This window comes from Pan troglodytes, chromosome 20, assembly GCF_028858775.2.
Source record: "Pan troglodytes isolate AG18354 chromosome 20, NHGRI_mPanTro3-v2.0_pri, whole genome shotgun sequence".
Taxonomy (NCBI): Eukaryota; Metazoa; Chordata; class Mammalia; order Primates; family Hominidae; genus Pan; species Pan troglodytes.
The window spans coordinates 8085568-8104046 of NC_072418.2; the positions used below are offsets into that span (position 1 = coordinate 8085568).

General features: G+C 49.6%; 1 protein-coding gene across 25 annotated transcripts in view; it reads left to right on the forward strand.

Moving 5' to 3' along the window:
- Positions 1-18479, forward strand: part of CATSPERD (cation channel sperm associated auxiliary subunit delta) — a 61365-nt gene that overhangs the window by 20594 nt on the left and 22292 nt on the right. For 9 of the 25 annotated variants that reach the window (XM_024351574.3, XM_054673226.2, XM_024351570.3 and 6 more), the window contains 7 exons: positions 2983-3066; positions 4459-4609; positions 6711-6806; positions 7654-7736; positions 10143-10319; positions 12639-12752; positions 16381-16470. In XM_024351574.3, the coding sequence (XP_024207342.1) occupies positions 2983-3066; positions 4459-4609; positions 6711-6806; positions 7654-7736; positions 10143-10319; positions 12639-12752; positions 16381-16470 (795 nt within the window). The remainder of the gene's footprint in view (positions 1-2982; positions 3067-4458; positions 4610-6710; positions 6807-7653; positions 7737-10142; positions 10320-12638; positions 12753-16380; positions 16471-18479) is intronic. The other 16 variants (XM_024351572.3, XM_054673228.2, XM_063801039.1 and 13 more) reach the window with 5 other exon arrangements.

The window sequence follows — 18479 nt, forward strand, 5'->3', positions numbered from 1 at the left end:
CAGACTCTGTCTTTGGCATTTTTGCTGCTGTAACAAAATATCTGAGACCGAGTAATTTATAAGGAACAGAAGTTTACTTGTCATGGTTCTGGAGGTTGGGAAGTCCAAGATCAAGACGCCAGCAAGGTTGTTTTCTGGTGAAGGCTGCACTCTGCTCCCAAGATGGTGCCTATGTTGGGGGGTCCTCTGGAGGGGCAAAAGCCACGTCCTCACACAGCAGAAGGCAGAAGAACCAACGAACAGTGCTCCCTTCAACATAGAGCTCTTTTATAAGGATGCTCATCCCAAAGACATTGATAGTACATTGGGGATTTCAGCATGAATTTTGGAGGGGAAACCATCATTCAAACCATAGCAGGAAACTGACTTGGAAGTAGGGTCTTTGCAGATGTAATCAGTTAAGCTAGAATGAGGTCACATTGAAATCAGGTGGCCTTCAAATCAAATGACCGTTGTCCAGGCGCGGTGCCTCAGCCTGTAATCCCAGCACTTTGGGAGGCTGAAGGCGGGGGGGTGGGTGTGGATCACTTGAGGTCAGGAGTTCAAGACCAGCCAAGCCAACTTGGTGAAACCCCGTCTCTACTGAAAAATGCAAAAATTAGCTGGGCGTGGCGGCTGGCGTGCCTGTAATCCCAGCTACTTGGGAGGCTAAGGCAGGCGAATCACTTGAACTTGGGAGGTGGAGGAGGTTGCAGTAAGCCCAGATCGTGCCACTGCACTCCAGCCTGGGTGACAGAGTGAAACTCTGTCTCAAGAAAAAAAAAAAAAAGAACAAAAAAACAAAAAAGGAAACCTAGCATCACTAAAATCCCCAATTATTACTAAAATAGCGTTTGTGCGTGTGTGCGTGTACGTGTGTGAACGTGTGTGCGTGTGTGTACGTATGTGAACGTGTGTGCGTGTACGTGTACATGTGTGTACGTGTGTGTGTGCATGTATGTTTGTGCGTGTGGCAGTGGAATTGTTTTTATCATGGACATTTCAAGAGGAGAGGTTACCTCAGAGAATAGTTGAGCTCTCAGCACTGCTACAGCCAGGACAAGAGTCAGCCCCTATTGCTATCAATTGTATATATTGACGGCTGGGTACAGTGGCTCTCACCTGTAATCCCAGCACTTTGGGAGGCCAAGGAAGGAGGATCACTTGAGCTCAGGAGTTCAAGACCAGCCTGGGGAACATAGTGAGACCCACCCCCCCATATCTACAAAAAATTGAAAAAGAAATTAGCTGGGAATGGTGGTAGGTAACTGTGGTCCCAGCTACTCAGGGGGCTGGAGGATTGCTTGAGCCTGGGAGACTGACGCTACAGTGGGGTATGATCGTGCCACTGCACTCTAGCCTGGGGGACGGAGAGATATCCTGTTGCAAAAAAAGAAAAAGAAAAGAAACTGGTTGGAGTGATGGAGCAGGATCTAGAGTCCCTTCCAGGGGCAGATGGATCCCATAATTGCCTAATGGGATAGGTGGAGGGAGGGTCTTGAAGGCAGGTAGAATAATAGACCCCCAAAGGTGTCCACATCCTAATTCCTGGAACCTGTGAATATGGTTCCTGACATGGCAAAAGGAACTTTGCAGGTGGGATTAAATTAAGGATCTTGAGGCTGGGCTCGATGGCTCACGCCTGTAATCCCAGCACTTTGGGAGGCCAAGGCGGGTGGATCACGAGGTCAAGAGTTCAAGACCAGCCTGGCCAAGATGGTGAAACCTCATCTCTACTAAAAATACAGAAAATTAGCCAGGTGTGGTGGCAGGCGCCTGTAATCCCAGCTACTCGGGAGGCTGAGGCAGGAGAATCGATTGAACCCAGGAGGCGGAGGTTGCAGTGAGCTGAGATCACACCATTGCACTCCAGCCTGGGCAACAAGAGTGTAACTCTGTCTCAAAAACAAACAAGGCCAGGCACTGTGGCTGATGGCTGTAATCCCAGCACTTTGGGAGGCCGAGGTGGGCGGATCACCTGAGGTCAGGAGTTCGAGACCAGCCTGGCCAACATGGCGAAACCCCGTTTCTACTAAAAAATACAAAAATTAGCCAAATATGGTGGCAGGTGCCTGTAGTCCCAGCTACTCGAGATGGGGAGGCAGGGAGGATTGCTTGAACCCAGGAGACAGAGGTTGCAGTGAGCCGAGGCTGTGCCACTGCACTCCAGCCTGGGCAACAGAGTGAGACTCCATCTCAAAAAAAGAAAAAAAAAAAAAAGAAAAAAGATAGCAGTCTTAGTCTCTCTCTCTCTCTCTCTCTTCCTCTCTCTCTCTCTCTTCCTCTCTCTCTCTCTCTCTGTCTCTGCAAGATGTGGGAGGTAGCCAGCTGGGCTGCTATGGAAATCTGTCTCACTATCCCTAGGTGGGGCCCTTGATTCCTGTTCCAAGTCAGCTGCTAGACACTTTGCTGTCCAGCTAACAATCAGGAATGAGGACTCCCAGGCAGGAATGAAAGACTCAGGCAGCCTTCTAGCAGTCTGGGTCATATCATTTTCTCCAAACACCCAAACCAAAGCTGTCTTCTTTCAAGTTTTTGCCCCAAGTGTCACATTTCTTTTCTTTTTTCTTTTTTGAGACAAGGTCTCACTCTGTCACCCATGCTGGAGGGCAGTGGCATGATTGTGGCTCACTGCAACCTCTGCCTCCCGGGTTCAAGTGATTCTCCTGCCTCAGCCTCCTGAGTAGCTGGGATTACAGGTGCCTACCACCACACCCGGCTAATTTTTGTATTTTTAGTAGAGATGGGGTTTCACCATGTTGACCAGGCTGGTCTCGAACTGCTGACCTCAGGTGATCCACCCGCCTCAGCCACCCAAAGTGCTGGGATGACAGGCGTGAACCACCGCACCCAATTGAGTGCCATATTTCCACAGAGGGCATTATTTGTTTTTCTAAAAAAGACTTCCCTTCATTGTAACTTATTAGATAATCTGAAGTTAAACCGACAAACACATGTGTATTAAGATTTATTCATCTGAAGTCTTTTCTGTTTGTTTCATAGGCAGAAATCATTGGGTCTTTAGGCGGAATCTTCCACTTTTTTTCTTTGTCACAGGTTGCGATGCTTGTAGTGAATCAAGGGAAGGTAAGTAACTGCAGAGGGAAGAACTACTCAGAGGACCTTTGCCCAAGCCCAGGTTTTTGTTACAACTCGCACATTTTAAAAAATTTATTTATTTATTTAATTTTTTTTTAGACAGAGTCTCGCTCTGTCAGCCAGGCCGGAGTGCAGTGGCGCGATCTCAGCTCACCGCAACCTCCACCTTTCAACTTCAAGCAATTCTCCTGCCTCAGCCTCCCGAGTAGCTGGGACTACGGGCTCGTGCCACCGCGCCTGGCTAATTTTTGTATTTTTAGTAGAGATAGGGTTTCACCATGTTGGGCAGGCTGGTCTCGAACTCCTGAGCTCAAGGGATCCACCCACCTCGGCCTCCCAAAGTCCTGGGATTACAGGTGTAAGCCACGGCGCCCGGCATCAATAATGGACTTTTGTTTAACCATTTTAAAATAGTATCTTTTCTTTTTTTATTTATGTGAGACTGATTCTCACTGTGTCACCCAGGCTGGAGTGCAGTGGTGTAATCTGGGCTCACTGCAACCTCTGCCTCCCGGGCTCAAGTGATTCTCGTGCTTCAGCCTCCTGAATAGCTGGGATTACAGGTGCCTGCCACCATGCCCAGGTAATTTTTGTATTTTCAGTAGTGACAGGGTTTCACCATATTGGCCAGGCTGGTCTCAAACTCCTGACCTCAAGTAACCCCCACCCTCCGCCGCCTCAGCCTCCCACAGTGATGAGATTACAGGTGTGAGCCACTGCGCCTGGCCCAATGGTACCATTTCAGTATGTAATCAATATAAACAACTCATGGATGAGATAGTTTACATTTTTCTGTACTACATCTTCAAAATGAGGCCGGGTGCAGTGGCTCACGCCTGTAATCCTAGCACTTTGGAAGTCCGAGGCGGGCAGATCATTTGGGGTCAGGAGTTTGAAAGCAGCCTGGCCAAGATGGTGAAACCCCGTCTCTGCTAAAAACACAAAAAAATTAGCCCGGCATGGTGGCAGGCACCTGTAATCACAGCTACTTGGGAGGCTGAGGCAGGAGAATCACTTGGACCTGGGAGATGGAGGTGGCAGTGAGCCGAGATCGTGCCACTGCACTCCAGCCTGGGCAACAGAGCCAGACTCCATCTCAAAAATAAAATAAAATAAATCTTCAAAATGCATTGTGCATTTGACACTTAGAGTAATTCTCTATTCAGAACTAAATTTTCAATGGTTAAACTGAAATGTAACCCTAGCAAAACAATAAAGTTGTATTTAATAAAAATAAAAAAAGAAAGGCAGACTTGTGGCTTATTTGCTTTCTTTGCTTTCCCCTGCACCTGCTAGCCAGACTCCTCTTCCCTCATTAGGACTCAGTGGGACTCCACAGTAGGGTTTGGGGAGAGGCTGAATGGTGTCTTTTTCTCCCAGGGCATGTTCAAGTACTCAGACCACCCCCTCAACCGGAGTTTCGGGCTGTCTTTTGACTATAATGGGACTCTCGACATCCTCATCGCCCCCGGCCAGAGAGGCATCCTGCTCCTATGGTTTGAGAACAGCCTGTTGTTTTCCCATAATGCAGGTGAGCCCAGGGGCCCAGGGTGGGGCTGCCGCCTGGTGGCCTCCTCCAGAGGGGCCGAGTACAGCCTGGATAAGGGGAGGGGAAGGAGCAACCCCTCAACCACTCGGTTATTTTTTCTCTTCCATGTTCAGAGTGGACCACAAGCCCATAATCACTTAGTGGATCTCTCTGCATCCTCCCTAGCTTCCTGGCTTGCAGGATATTTAGGGCCAGGTAGACAGTGACAACTGAAATAAGTGACGGTGACAAGAGTCTCCGTCATGGAGGTTTATTCCTCCAGCTTTAGGTCGCGTCTGGGAAAAACGCCAGTCAGACACCTCTGAGGCTGCTTTTCCAGAGTTCCAGGAGGCTTCGTATTTAACATTTCTTTCTTTCTTTCTTTTTTTTTTTTTTTGAGACGGAGTCTCACTCTGTCGCCCAGGCTAGAGTGCAGTGGCGCGATCTTGGCCCACTGCAAACTCCGCCTCCCGGGTTCACACCATTCTCCGGCTTCAGCCTCCCTAGTAGCTGGGACTACAGGCGCCCACCACCACACCCGGCTAATTTTTTTTTTTGTATTTTTAGTAGAGACGGGGTTTCACCATGTTAGCCAGGATGGTCTCCATCTCCTGACCGCGTAATCCACCTGCCTCAGCCTCCCAAAGTGCTGGGATTACAGGCGTGAGCCACCACGCCCAGCCATTTCTTTAAAATGTGGGAAGGCTAATGGTTGTATTCCTGGGAGACTTTAGTTCATGCACAGTAAAGTTCCTGTTTTTCTTTTTTTTTGGAGACAGTGTCTCACTCTGTGGAGGCGGAAGCTGTGCCGAGTCCTGATTGTACTTCTGCACCCAGGCTGGAGTGCAGTGGTGCAATCATGGCTCACTGCAGCCTCCACCTTCCCTGGGCTCAAACGATCCTCCCATCTCACCCTCCCGAGTAGCTGGCTACAGGCATGTGCCACCATGCCTGGCTGATTTTTTTGTATTTTTTGTAGAGACTGGGTCCTCCTGTGTTGCCCAGGCTGGTCTCAAACTCGTGGCTTCAAGCAATCCTCCTGCCTTGGCCTCCCAAAGTCTGGATATTACAGCTGTGAGCCACTATACTCAACCTGTTTTATCCTCACAATGGTTTCCCTTTTTTTTTTTTTTTTTTTTTTGGGACACGGTTTCACTCTGTCATCGAGACTGGAGTGCAATGGTGCAATCGTGGCTCACTGCAGCCTCCCCACCTCTCAGGCTCAAGTGATCCTCCTGCTTCAGCCTCCCAGTAACTGGGACTACAGGTGCGCCACCATGCATAACTAACTTATTTTTTGTAGAGACGGGGTTTCACCCTGTTGCCCGGGCTGGTCTCAAACTCCTGGGCTCAAGCAATCCTCTGGCCTCAGCCTCCCAAAGTTCTGGGATTACAGATGAGAGCCACCAAACCCGGCCTGTTTTATTCCTTATAGTGGTCACCTGTATTAGAAGACATTCCGTTGTGTTCAAGCCCCTGGTTGACAAAAAACTCAATGGCCATCCCTCAGAGCTTGCTTATAGAGGAGATTAATGGGGATCTGGTTTTCTTTTTTCTTTTCTTTTTTTTTTTTTTGAGATGGAGTCTGGCTCTGTCGCCCAGGCTGGAGTACAGTGGCGCGATCTCGGCTCACTGCAACCTCCACCTCTGGGTTCAAGCAATTCTCCTGCCTCAGTCTCCCAAGTAGCTGGGATTACAGGTGCGTGCAACCATGCTCAGTTAATTTTTGTATTTTTAGTAGAGACAAGGTTTTGCCATGTTGGCCAGCCTGATCTCGAACTCCTGACTTCAAGCGATCTGCCCACCTCAGCCTCCCAAAGTACTGGGATTACAGGTGTGCACCCCCGCGCCTGGCAGAAGGGTTGGGTTTTCTTAAACCGAAGCATATTCCTTGTCATGCTTAACAAAATTGTGTTTCAGCGCTGTATTTTCCTTGATTCATTCTCCTCTGAATAGCGAACCTCTCAAAAGCTATAAGGAACATCGAAAGAGCCACTGGCCGGGTGGGCTGGGTGGTGGCAGGGGTGGCTGCAGTCCCAGTAGTAGACATCCCCTTTCCCAGGATGTACACGGGGCCTCATGCACCTGTCCTGTTACCTCCTAGGTCAGCTCGTCGACACCGTCCGGGTGAAAAAAGGAGACCAGACCTTGTTTTCTTCCATTTTTGAAGCCAACATCACCATCCACAGCATTGCTGTCAGTGCGTAGCCGACCCACTGCCAGCCTAGAAATATTTAGACCTGGCTTATTAACCGTAGGCCTGCCAGACCCAACCCAGCCAAAACACGAAATCAGCCAGGCGCGGTAGCTCATGCCTGTAATTCCAGCACTTTGGGAGGCCGAGGCGGGTGGATCACCTGAGGTCAGGAGTTCGAGACCAGCCTGGCCAACATGGTGAAACCCCCCTCTCTACTAAAAATACAAAAATAAGCTGGGCGTGGTGGTGGGCGACTGTAATCCCAGCTACTCGGGAGGCTGAGGCAGGAGAATCACTGGAACCCGGGAGGTGGAGTGAGCAGTGAGCAGATCGAGCCATTGCACTCCAGCCTGGACGACAGAGTGAGACTCCAAAAAAAAAAAAAAAAAAAGCTTCAACTCTGTATTTTTTTCATATTGCTTGGCATTTCCACATGAACTTTGTGATTATAACCAGAAAATAACTGTCATATTATTCTTTTTTTTTTTTTTTTTTTTGAGATGGAGTTTCAATCTTGTTGCCCAGGCTGGAGTACAGTGGCGTGATCTCTGCTCAGTGTAACCTCTGCCTCCCGGGTTAAATGATTCTCCTGCCTCAGCCTCCTGAGTAGCTGGGACTACAGGCGCGCACCACTACGCCCAGCTTATTTTTGTATTTTTAGTATAGAGGGGGTTTCACCATGTTGGCCAGGCTGGTCTCAAACTCCTGGCCTCAAGTGATCCACCCCCCTCGGCCTCTCAAAGTGTTGGAATTACAGGCGTGAGCCACTGCACCCGACTATACTTATGTTTTTGTCCACAGAAATGACCAGCATTTCAATCTTTGTTTTGTTTTGTTTTGTTTTTCCTAGCTGAAAACGAACTGGCAGTTATAACTCGGGAGGATAATTTGTATTATGGCAATCTGGGCATCGTGCCAAGTTCCATAATCAAAGTAGGTAAAAAGAAAGTGGGGTTATGGGCTGGGCGCGGTGGTTCACGCCTGTCATCCCAGCACTTTGGGAGGCTGAGGTGGAAGGATCACCTGAGGTCAGGAGTTCAAGACCAGCCTTGCCAACATGGTGAAACCCTGTCTACTAAAAATACAAAAATTAGCCGGGCCTGGTGGTGGGCACCTGTAATTCCAGTTACTCAGGAGGCTGAGGCAGGAGAATCGCTTGAGCCTGGAAGGCAGAGTAAGACTCTGTCTCAACAACAACAACGACAACAGAAAGTGGGGTTATGAATTAGTTGGTAAGGAATAATGGTCTTGTTCACAAACTTCTGAACCTTTTTTCGAAGGCTAGAAATCACTCTAGTTAGTAAAATAACAACAACAACAACAACAGCTAAAAGGGGAAGAGTATTTAAAATACTATAGGTGCTGGTCTAGGCACCTTCGTGTATTACATTATTTAACCTTGACCATCATCTTAGGAAGCTCCTCATATCGTCCCTATTTGACAGATGGAAAAACTGAGGCACAGAGACCTAAGTCGTCTGTCCAGGCTCAAAGTGGTACTAAGTGGTGGTGCAGGTGTCATCTGACATCCTCTTGTGCATTATGCCTATCTAATTTTTTTTTTCTTTGAGATGGAGTCTCACTCTGTCGCCTAGCTTGGAATGCCACAGCACAATCTTGGCTCACTACAACCTCCACCTCTCAGGTTCAAGCAATTCTCCTGCCTCAGCCTCCCGAGTAGCTGGGATTACAGGCGCATGCCACCACACCAGGCTAACTTTTGTAATTTTAGTGGAGTCAGGGTTTCACCATATTGTCCAGGCTGGTCTTCAACTCCTGACCTCAGGTGATCCACCCGCCTAGGCCTCCCAAAGTGCTGGGATTACAGTCGTAAGCCACCGCGCCCGGCCGAAACTCTGTTTCTTAAAAATAATAATAAAACTAACACAAATTTAAAATAAAAGAATTATTTTGGCCGGGCGCAGTGGCTCACGCCTGTAATCGCAGCACTTTGGGAGGCCAAGGTGGGTGGATCACGAGTTCAGGACATCGAGACCATCCTGGCTAACACGGTGAAACCCTGTCTCTACTAAAAAAATACGAAAAAATTAGCCGGGCGTGGTGGCGGCACCTGTAGTCCCAGCTACTCGGGAGGCTGAGGCAGGAGAATGGCGTGAACCCAAGAGGCGGAGCTTGCAGTGAGCAGAGATCAAGCCACTGCACTCTAGCCTGGGCGACTGAGCGAGACTCTGTCTCAAAAAAAAAAAAAAAAAAAGGAATTATTTTGGCCAGGCACAGTGGCTCCTTCCTGCAATCCCAGCACTTTGGTTCCAGGAGTTCATGACCAGCATGGGCAACATAGTGAGACCCCGTCTCTACTAAAAATATGAAAATTAGCTGGGCATGGTGGTACATGCCTGTAATCCCAGCTACTCGTGAGGCAGGAGAATGGCTTGAACCCGGGAGGCGGAGGTTGCAGTGAGCTGAGATTGTGCCACTGCACTCCAGCCTGGGCGACAGAGTGAGGCTCCCTCTCAAAAAAAGAAAAAAAAATAATTACCAAAGGATGAATGAAGCTGAAGAGAAGTTAGATCACAAGTTGTCCTTATGACTGTGTTTCCTCCCTCCCCCAGCCCTCTCTCTCTCCTTTCCTTTCTCTTTCTCTCTTCCTTTCTCTTTTCTTTTTCTTTCTTCCCTCTACCTTCTTTAAATCTGCATCATGGCCGGGCATGGTGGCTCATGCCTGTAATCCCAGCACTTTGGGAGGCCGAGGCGGGTGGATCACGAGGTCAGGAGTTCAAGACCAGCCTGATCAGCATCGTGAAACCCGTCTCTACTAAAAATACAAAAATTAGCTGGGCATGGTGGTGCGACTGTGATCCCAGTGACTCAGGAGAATCACTTGAACCCGGGAGGCGGAGGTTGCCGTGGGCTGAGATTGCGCCACTGCACTCCAGCCCAGGCGACAGAGCAAGATTCCGTCTCAAAAAAAAAAAAAAAAAAAAAAAAAAAGGCCGGGCGCGGTGGCTCATGCCTGTAATCCCAGCACTTTCAGAGGCCGAGGCGGGCGGCTCACGAGGTCAGGAGATCGAGACCATCCTGGCTAACACAGTGAAACCCTGTCCCTACTAAAAAATACAAAGAAAAAAAAAATTAGCCGGGTGTGGTGGCGGGCGCCTGTAGTCCCAGCTACTCGGGAGGCTGAGGCAGGAGAATGGCGTGAACCCGGGAGGCGGAGCTTGCAGTGAGCCGAGATGGCGCCACTGCACTCCAGCCTGGGAGACAGAGTGAGACTCCATCAAAAAAAAAAAAAAAAAAAAAACTGCATCATGAAATAAAATTTAAACCTCCAGAAAAACGATTACAATGATTAGATCTCAGGAATCATTTTCTTCTTAGTTTGCAGACCAATACATCTGGTCAGAAGAGGTGGCCCTGATGTTCAGGAACCCAGGGACTCTGGAAATACTGACCCCAGTGCGTGACACAGCCTTTCCAGCTTTTGATTTCCAGAAGTGCCTCGTGAATATCCAGGCGCTTCTCATGGACCCTGAACTCCACGTTGGGAAGTGCAAGGTATGTGATCCTAACTGTTTTGATCAATGTTCAATGTACTTTTTTAAAAAGACAAATTCAACCTGGACATGGTGGTGCACGCCTGTAGCCCCAGTTGCTCAGGAGGCTGAGGCTGGAGGGTTGTTTGAGGCCAGGAGTTCAAGACCAGCCTGGGCAACATACACCCATTTCTAAAACAAAAATTTTTTTTTTTTAAAGCTGGGTGTTGGCCAGGTACGGTGGGAGACTTTGGAGACTGAGTCTTTGGGAGACTGAGGCGGGTGGATCACTTGAGGTCAGGAGTTCCAGACCAGCCTGGCCAACATGGTGACACCCCATCTCCACTAAAAATACGAAAATTAGCTTGGTGTGGTGGCGGGCGCCTGTAATCCCACCTACTTCGAGTGCTGAGGCATGAGAATCTCTTTAACTTGGGAGGCAGAGGTTGCAATGAGCCGAGATCACACCACTGCACTCCAGCCTGGGTGACACAGCGAGACTTCGTCTCAATAAATAAATAAATAAATAAGTTGGGCATGGTGGTGTGTACTCTCAGTTACTTGGGAGGCTGAGGTGTGGGGATCACTTGAGCCCAGGAGTTCGAGGCTGCAGTGAGCTATGATGGAGTCACTGCACTCCAGCCTGGGTGACAAAATGAGACCCCCATTTCTAAAACACTAATTTAAAAAAAGAGAAATTAACAAAATTAGAGACAACAAGATAGTATTCATCACCAATAAGAGATCAATCACATCACCCATTGACCACTGCCAACACGATCAAACTCAATCTCATGAGGCGAGCATCAATCCGGCTGCAAATTTGCCAGAAATACAAAAGACAGAGGAATGGGTTCACCTGCACCAGGGAAATCCAGATTTTGAGAAATGCTACAGGCCCAACAGTGTGGGGACTTCCAAAATCCATGGAAAGGAAAAGGGGGCCGGGCGTGGTGGCTCATTCCTGTAATCCTAACACTTTGGGAGGCTGAGGCGGGTGGATCACCTGAGGTCAGGGGTTCGAGAGCGGCCTGGCCAACATGGCGAAACCCCGTCTCTACTAAAAATACAAAAATTAGATGGGCGTGCTGGCACATGCTTGTAATCCCAGCTACTCAGGAGGCTGAGGCAGGAGAATCGCTTGAACCTGGGAGGCAGAGGGTTGCAGTGAGCCGAAACCAAGCCACTGCACTCCAGCCTGGGTGATGGAGTGAGACTCCATGTCAAAAAAAAAAAAAAAAAAAAAAAAAAAAGTAGATTTTGTAGAGACAGGAGTCTCCCTGTGTTGTCCAGGTTGGTCTCAAACCCCTGAACTTAAGTGATTCTCTACACCTCAGGATTACAGGTGTGAGCCACTAAACCCAGCCAACAAACCTGTAGATTGAAAGAGGATTAAAAGACATACCTGTGTTGGGAAACGGGCAAGACTGAGTGATGATCTTGAGATGCATACTAGGGCAGCTCTACTCTAAAGAAACAGAAAGAGGGGCCGGGCGCGGTGGCTCACGCCTGTAATCCCAGCACTTTGGGAGGCTAAGGTGGGCGGATCACAAGGTCAGGAGATCGAGACCATCCTGGCTAACAGTGAAACCCCGTCTCTACCAAAAATACAAAAAAAAAATTAGCTGGGCGTGGTGGTGGGCACCTGTAGTCCCAGCTACTTGGGAGACTGAGGCAGGAGAATGGCATGAACCCCGGAGGCAGAGCTTGCAGTGAGCCGAGATTACGCCACTGCACCCCAACCTGGGCCACAGAGCCAGACTCTGTCTCAAAAAAAAAAAAAGAAACAGAAAGAGGTCAGGCGCAGTGGCTCACAACTGTAACCTCAAGCACTTTGGGAGGCCGAGATGGGAGGATCACTTGTGCCCAGGAATTTGGGACCAGCGTGGCAACATAGTAAGCCCTTGTCTCTATTAAAAAAAAAAAAATTGAATTAGCCGGGCATGGTGGTGCACGCCTGTAGTCCTGGCTACTTGGGAGGCTGAGGGAAGAGGATTGCTTGATCCTGGGAGGTCAAGGCTGCAGTGAGCCATGATCAAACCACTGCACTCCAGCGTCGGCGACAGAGCGAGACCCTGTCTCAAAAAAAAAAGAAAGGAACAGAAAGAAGCAATTACTGCACATGTCAGGGTTGGGGGATACTTCTGGAGAGGAGGGAGGGGCTGGCATTGTGCCCATCTTGAGCCCCTTCTGGAAATACAGAGTCTAGTGGGGAAGACAGAGGCACAAGTGGAGATTCAGGCTGCGGGACCAGGAGGGTCCCTTCCTCCTTCCTGCCTCCTTGCCCTTTCTTTATGGGAACAGGAGCATGATTATCTTTCTTCTTCGCCTTTTTAACTAGATAGAGGTTCTGACAGGAGAATTTATATACAGGATGTATACCATTGACATGCACAGCCAGCTGGAATTGACTGCTTCGTTGATACCCCAGCCAGGCACATCCCTGATTCCCCTGGTAAGTACATCTTAATGTTTCTGCTATCTGGGATTCTCAGCCACATGCCTGGTGCCCACTCCCAGATTCTGGAAATCCCCTGGCATCCCCCACAAGGAGAGACGCTACTCGCACACTCACAATTCTGCATAGAAATTGTCTCTGTGTCTTTTTTTTTTTTTTTTTTTTTTTGAGACAGAACCTCGCTCTGTCCATTAGGCTGGAGTGCAGTGGCGTGATCTCGGCTCACTGCAGCCTCCACCTCCTGGGCTCAAGCAATTCTCCTGCCTCAGCCTCCCGAGTAGCTGGGATTACCGGCATGTGCCACCACGCCTGGCTAATTTTGTATTTTTAGTGGAGACGGGGTTCCCCCATGTTGGTCAGGCTGGTCTTGAACTCCTGGTCTCAAGTGATCTGCTCACCTCGGACTCCCAAAATGTTGGGATTACAGGCATGAGCCACCATGCCCAGCCATTTCTATGTGTCTTCCCCCTCGACGTGCCTCTGCATGTCTGGGCGTGATGAGGCTGTGGCTGTCCAGCTGGCCGCCTGGCCGCCCTTGTGCTGTCTCTGTGCCTCCTCCATCCTTCTGAGCTGCCCATACATTCATTTTCTATTCTTTTCCTTTGTTTTCTTCTTCTTCTTCTTCTTTTTTCTTTTTTTTGAGACGGAGTTTTGCTCTGTCGCCCAGGCTGGAGTGCAATGGCACGATCTCGGCTCACTGCAACCTCTGCCTCCCGGGTTCAAGCCATTCTCCTGCCTCAGCCTCCCAAGTAGCTGGGATTACAGGTGCCTGCCATCATGCCTGGCTAAGTTTTGTATTTTTAGTAAGATGGGGTTTCGCCATGTTGGTCAGACTGGTCTTGAACTCCTGACCTCAGGTGATCCACCCACCTTGGACTCCCAAAATGCTGGGATTACAGGCGTGAGCCACCATGCTGGCCTAATTTTCTTAACTCAGCCTGAATTGGCTTCTCTTGCTAGCAGCTAAGAGCCCTGACCCCTATGGCCTTCCCCCACCCAGCAGGAAGTGCTTGGATGTTTCTCGATCCAAAATCCAAGTGTCTAAGCCTAGGCATTAGTTGCAAGTACAGATGGCCCCACAATTTTTTGACTTTACAAAGGCACAAAACCGATTATACTCAAACTATTGAGTATAATACTCAATATATTATACTCAAAATATTGAGTATACAAAAACTATTATACTCAATAGAAACTGTATTTCCAGTACTGATACAGCCTTTCTGTTTTTCACTGTTAGTATAGTATTCAATAAATTACACGAGGGCCGGGCGCGGTGGCTCACGCCCGTAATTTCAGTACTTCAGGAGGCTGAGGTGGGAAGATCGCTTGAACCCAGGAGCTCGAGACTAGCCTGGGCAACACAGTGAGACTCCGTCTGTATAAAAAATATAAAAATTATTAGCCGGGTGTGGTGGTGCATGCCTGTAATCCCAGCTACTTGAGAGGCTGAGGCAGGAGAATCACTTGAACCCAGGAGGCGGAGGTTGCAGTGAGCCAAGATCGTGCCATTGCACTCCAGCCTGGGCAAAAAGAATGAGACTCTGTCTCAATAAATAAATAAATAAATAAAAATAAATTAAAAAAATAAAAATTAGCCAGGTGTAGTGGCATGCACCTGTAGTCCGAGCTACTTGGGGCTGAAGCAGGAGGCTGAGGCAGGAGGATCACTTGAGCCCAGGAGGTTGAGGCTGCAGTGAGCTATACTCATGCCATTGAACCCCAGCCTGGGTAACAGAGTAAAACCTCATCTCTTAAAAAATAAAAAATTTGTCCAGGCGCAGTGGCTCACGCCTGAAATCCCAGCACTTTGGGAGGCCAAGGTGGGCAGATTGCCTGAGGCCAGGAGTTCAAGATCAGCCTGGCCAACATAGTGAAACACCATTTCTACTAAAAATACAAAAATTAGCCGGGTGTGGTGGCACATGCCTGTAATCCCCGCTACTCAGGAGGCTGACGTGGGAGAATCACTTGAATCTGGGAGGTGGAGGTTGCAGTGAGCTGAGACCATGGCACTGCACTCTAGCCTGGGTGACAGAGTGAGACTCCCTCTCAAAGAAAAAAAATTTAAATAAATAAATAAAAATAAAAAATTTAAAAGTAGGTAAATTATTGCTTCATGAGGACAGAGTTTCCATTTGGGACGATGCGAAAGTTTTGGAAACAGATGGCAGTGATGGTTGCACGATATTGTGAATCTACCGGAAGCCATTGAATTAATTATACACTTAAAGGTGGGTAAATTCATCCAAATGTATTATCTATTTGTACAAACATTTAGGAAAGCTGGACCACTGAAATGTCAACATCGTGATCCAAGGGGTGGAAGGGCGAGTGGGTTTTGTTCTCCTTTTAGTATTGCTTGGTTTATTCTCAATTTAAAGTAGGCTGGGCTAACTTCCAATGCTTGGTAGGTTAGGTATATTAAATGCATTTTCAGGCTGGGCACGGTGGCTCACACCTGTAATCCCAGCACTTTGGGAGGCCGAGGTGGGCGGATTGCCTAAGCTCGGGAGTTTGAGACCAGCCTGTGCAACATGGTGAAACCTCGTCTCTACTAAAAACACAAAAATTAGCTGGGTGTGGTAGCGTGCTTGGAATCCCAGCTACTCGGGAGGCTGACGCATGAGAATCGCTTGAACCCAGGAGGCAGAGGTTGCAGTGAGCCAAGATCTCACCACTGCACTGCAGCCTGGGTGACAGAGCAAGACTCTGCCTCCAAAAAAAAATAAAAATAAATAAATAGGCCAGGTGCGGTGGCTCATGCCTGTAATCCCAGCACTTTAGGAGGCCGACACAGACATATCATATGAAGTCAGGAGTTCCAGACCAGCCTGGCCAATATGGTGAAACCCCATCTCTGCTAAAAATACAAAAATTAGCTGGGTGTGTTGGCGCATGCCTGTAATCCCAACTACTTGGGAGGCTGAAGTAAGAGAATCACTGGAACCCAGGAGGCAGAGGTTGCAGTGAGCTGAGTTTGCAGGACTGCACTCCAGCCTGGGTGACAGAGTGAGACTCCATCTCAAAAATAAATAAATAAAGAAAATAATAAATAAATAAATAAATGCATTTTCAACTTCTTTTTTTTTTTTTTTTTTTTGAGACAGAATCTTGCTCTTGTTACCCAGGCTGGAGTACAATGGTGTGATCTCAGCTCACCGCAACTTTTGCCTCCTGGGTTCAAGCGATTCTCTTGCCTCGGGCTCCCGAGTAGCTGGGATTACAGCCATGCACCACCATGCCTGGCTAACTTTGTATTTTTAGTAGAGATGGGGTTTCTCCATGTTGGTCAGGCTGGTCTCAAACTCCCGACCTCAGGTGATCCACCTGCCTCGGCCTCCCAAAGTGCTGGAAGTACAGGCGTGAGCCACCGCGTCTGGCCAACTTTTTTTTTTTTTTTTGTAGAGACAGGATCTCGCTGTGTTGCCCAGGCTGGTCTTGAACTCCTGGGCTCAAGCAGTCTTCTCACCTTGGTCTCCCAAAGTGCTGGGATTACAGATATGAGCCACTACGCCCGGCCCTGATTTTTCATCTGAAGGTGTGCTGGGGTCACTGTAGGGGTTTGTCGCCCCGTCCTGCCTGCTGGCTCCGTACAGCCTGAGCTTCTCTCCCCCACTCCCAGGTGATGGTAAGCAACCCCCACTCCCTGGGGTTCCAGGCCACCTTCTACGAGAACGGTTACACATCAGATGGGAACACCAAGTACAAACTGGTGAGCCGCGTCCCCACCAAACCCTGTCGCCTGTCCCTTGAGAGGCCCCCTCTTCCTCCTTCCCTTATCAGCATAAAAATTTAGGAGTTTCCAGGGTACATAGCCCCTGGCCGTGCCCCGCGGTGGGAAGATGATCAGGCAGCCGTCACCCACACGCTTGACCTCATTAAAGTGTCACACGGGAGAGACCCGGATGGCATGACAGGGAGGAGCCTAACCCAGCCCGGGGAGGGTAGCCGGAGATCTGAGTTAGTTGGGTAAACTGAGGTATGAGGATTGCGTGGGGGCAGTTTCCACAGGGCAGGGGCCTGACCAGGTGCAAGTTGGTGACAGCAAACTCCTTTAACCAGGCTCGTCACATCACATCCAGGTGAGTGAGGAAAACAGTCACTCCTCACTGTGGGTCCCCAGAACTCAGGGAGCAAGGGAATAGGAGCCATCATATTGGCGCCGTTGTTTCTGTGAGCTTCCAGAAGCCTTTCACAGGCGGTGGGACTAGAACAGAGCAGGGCTTGGCTGGGCGCAGTGGCTCACGCCTGGAATCCCAGCACTTTGGGAGGCCAAGGTGGGTGGATCACTTGAGGTCAGGAGTTTGAGACCAGCCTGGCCAACATGGTGAAACCCCGTCTCTACTAAAAATACACACACACACAAAAAATTAGCCGGGTGTGGTGGCGGACGCCTGTAGTCCCAGCTACTCGGGAGGCTGAGGCAGGAGAATGGCGTGAACCCGGGAGGCAGAGCTGGCAGTGAGCCGAGATCGTGCCACTGCACTCCAGCTTGGGCGACAGAGCGAGACTCAGTCTTAAAAAAAAAAAGAAGAAAAAAAAAGGCAAACATTAGCCAGGCATGGTAACGCTCACCTGTAGTTCCAGCTACTTGGGAGGATGAGGCAGGAGAATCACTTGAACCAGGGAGGGGGAGGTTGCAGTGAGCCAAGATCGTGCTAATGCACTCCAGCCTGGGCAACAGAGAGAGACTCCATCTCAAAAAAAAAAGGAACAGAGTGGGGCTAAGCGGCTTCCAGGTTCGTCCCCCCATGTCCCCTCCAACACCCCATCTCTCCCAATGTCCTGAGTTGGGGATGCCCATGGTGTTCCACGGATACACTTGGGATTTTCTCTCTTTTTTTTTTTTTTTTTTTTTTTATTAATTTATTTATTTTTATTGATCATTCTTGGGTGTTTCTCACAGAGGGGGATTTGACAGGGTCATAGGACAATAGTGGAGGGAGGGTCAGCAGATAAACAAGTGAACAAAGGTCTCTGGTTTTCCTATGCAGAGGACCCTGCGGCCTTCCGTAGTGTTTGTGTCCCTGGGTATTTGAGATTAGGGAGTGGTGATGACTCTTAATGAGCATGCTGCCTTCAAGCATCTGTATAACAAAGCACATCTTGCACCACCCTTAATCCATTTAACCCTGAGTGGACACAGCACATGTTTCAGAGAGCACAGAGTTGGGGGTAAGGTCACCGATCAACAGGATCACAAGGCAGAAGAATTTTTCCTAGTACAGAACAAAACGAAAAGTCTCCCGTGTCTACCTCCCTCTACACAGACATGGCAACCATCCGATCTCTCAATCCCTTCCCCGCCTTTCCCCCACTTCTATTCCACAAAACCGCCATTGTCATCATGGCCCATTCCCAATGAGCTGCCGGGTACACCTCCCAGACGGGGCGGTGGCCGGGCAGAGGGGCTCCTCACTTCCCAGTAGGGGCGGCCGGGCAGAGGCGCCCCTCATCTCCCGGACCGGGCGGCTGGCCGGGCGGGGGGCTGACCCCCCACCTCCCTCCCAGACGGGGCGGCTGGCCAGGCAGAGGGGCTCCTCACTTCCCAGTAGGGGCGGCCGGGCAGAGGCGCCCCTCACCTCCCGGACGGGGCGGCTGGCCTGGCGGGGGGCTGACCCCCCCACCTCCTTCCCGGACCGGGCGGCTGGCCGGGCAGAGGGGCTCCTCACTTCCCAGTAGGGACGGCCGGGCAGAGGCGCCCCTCACCTCCCGGACGGG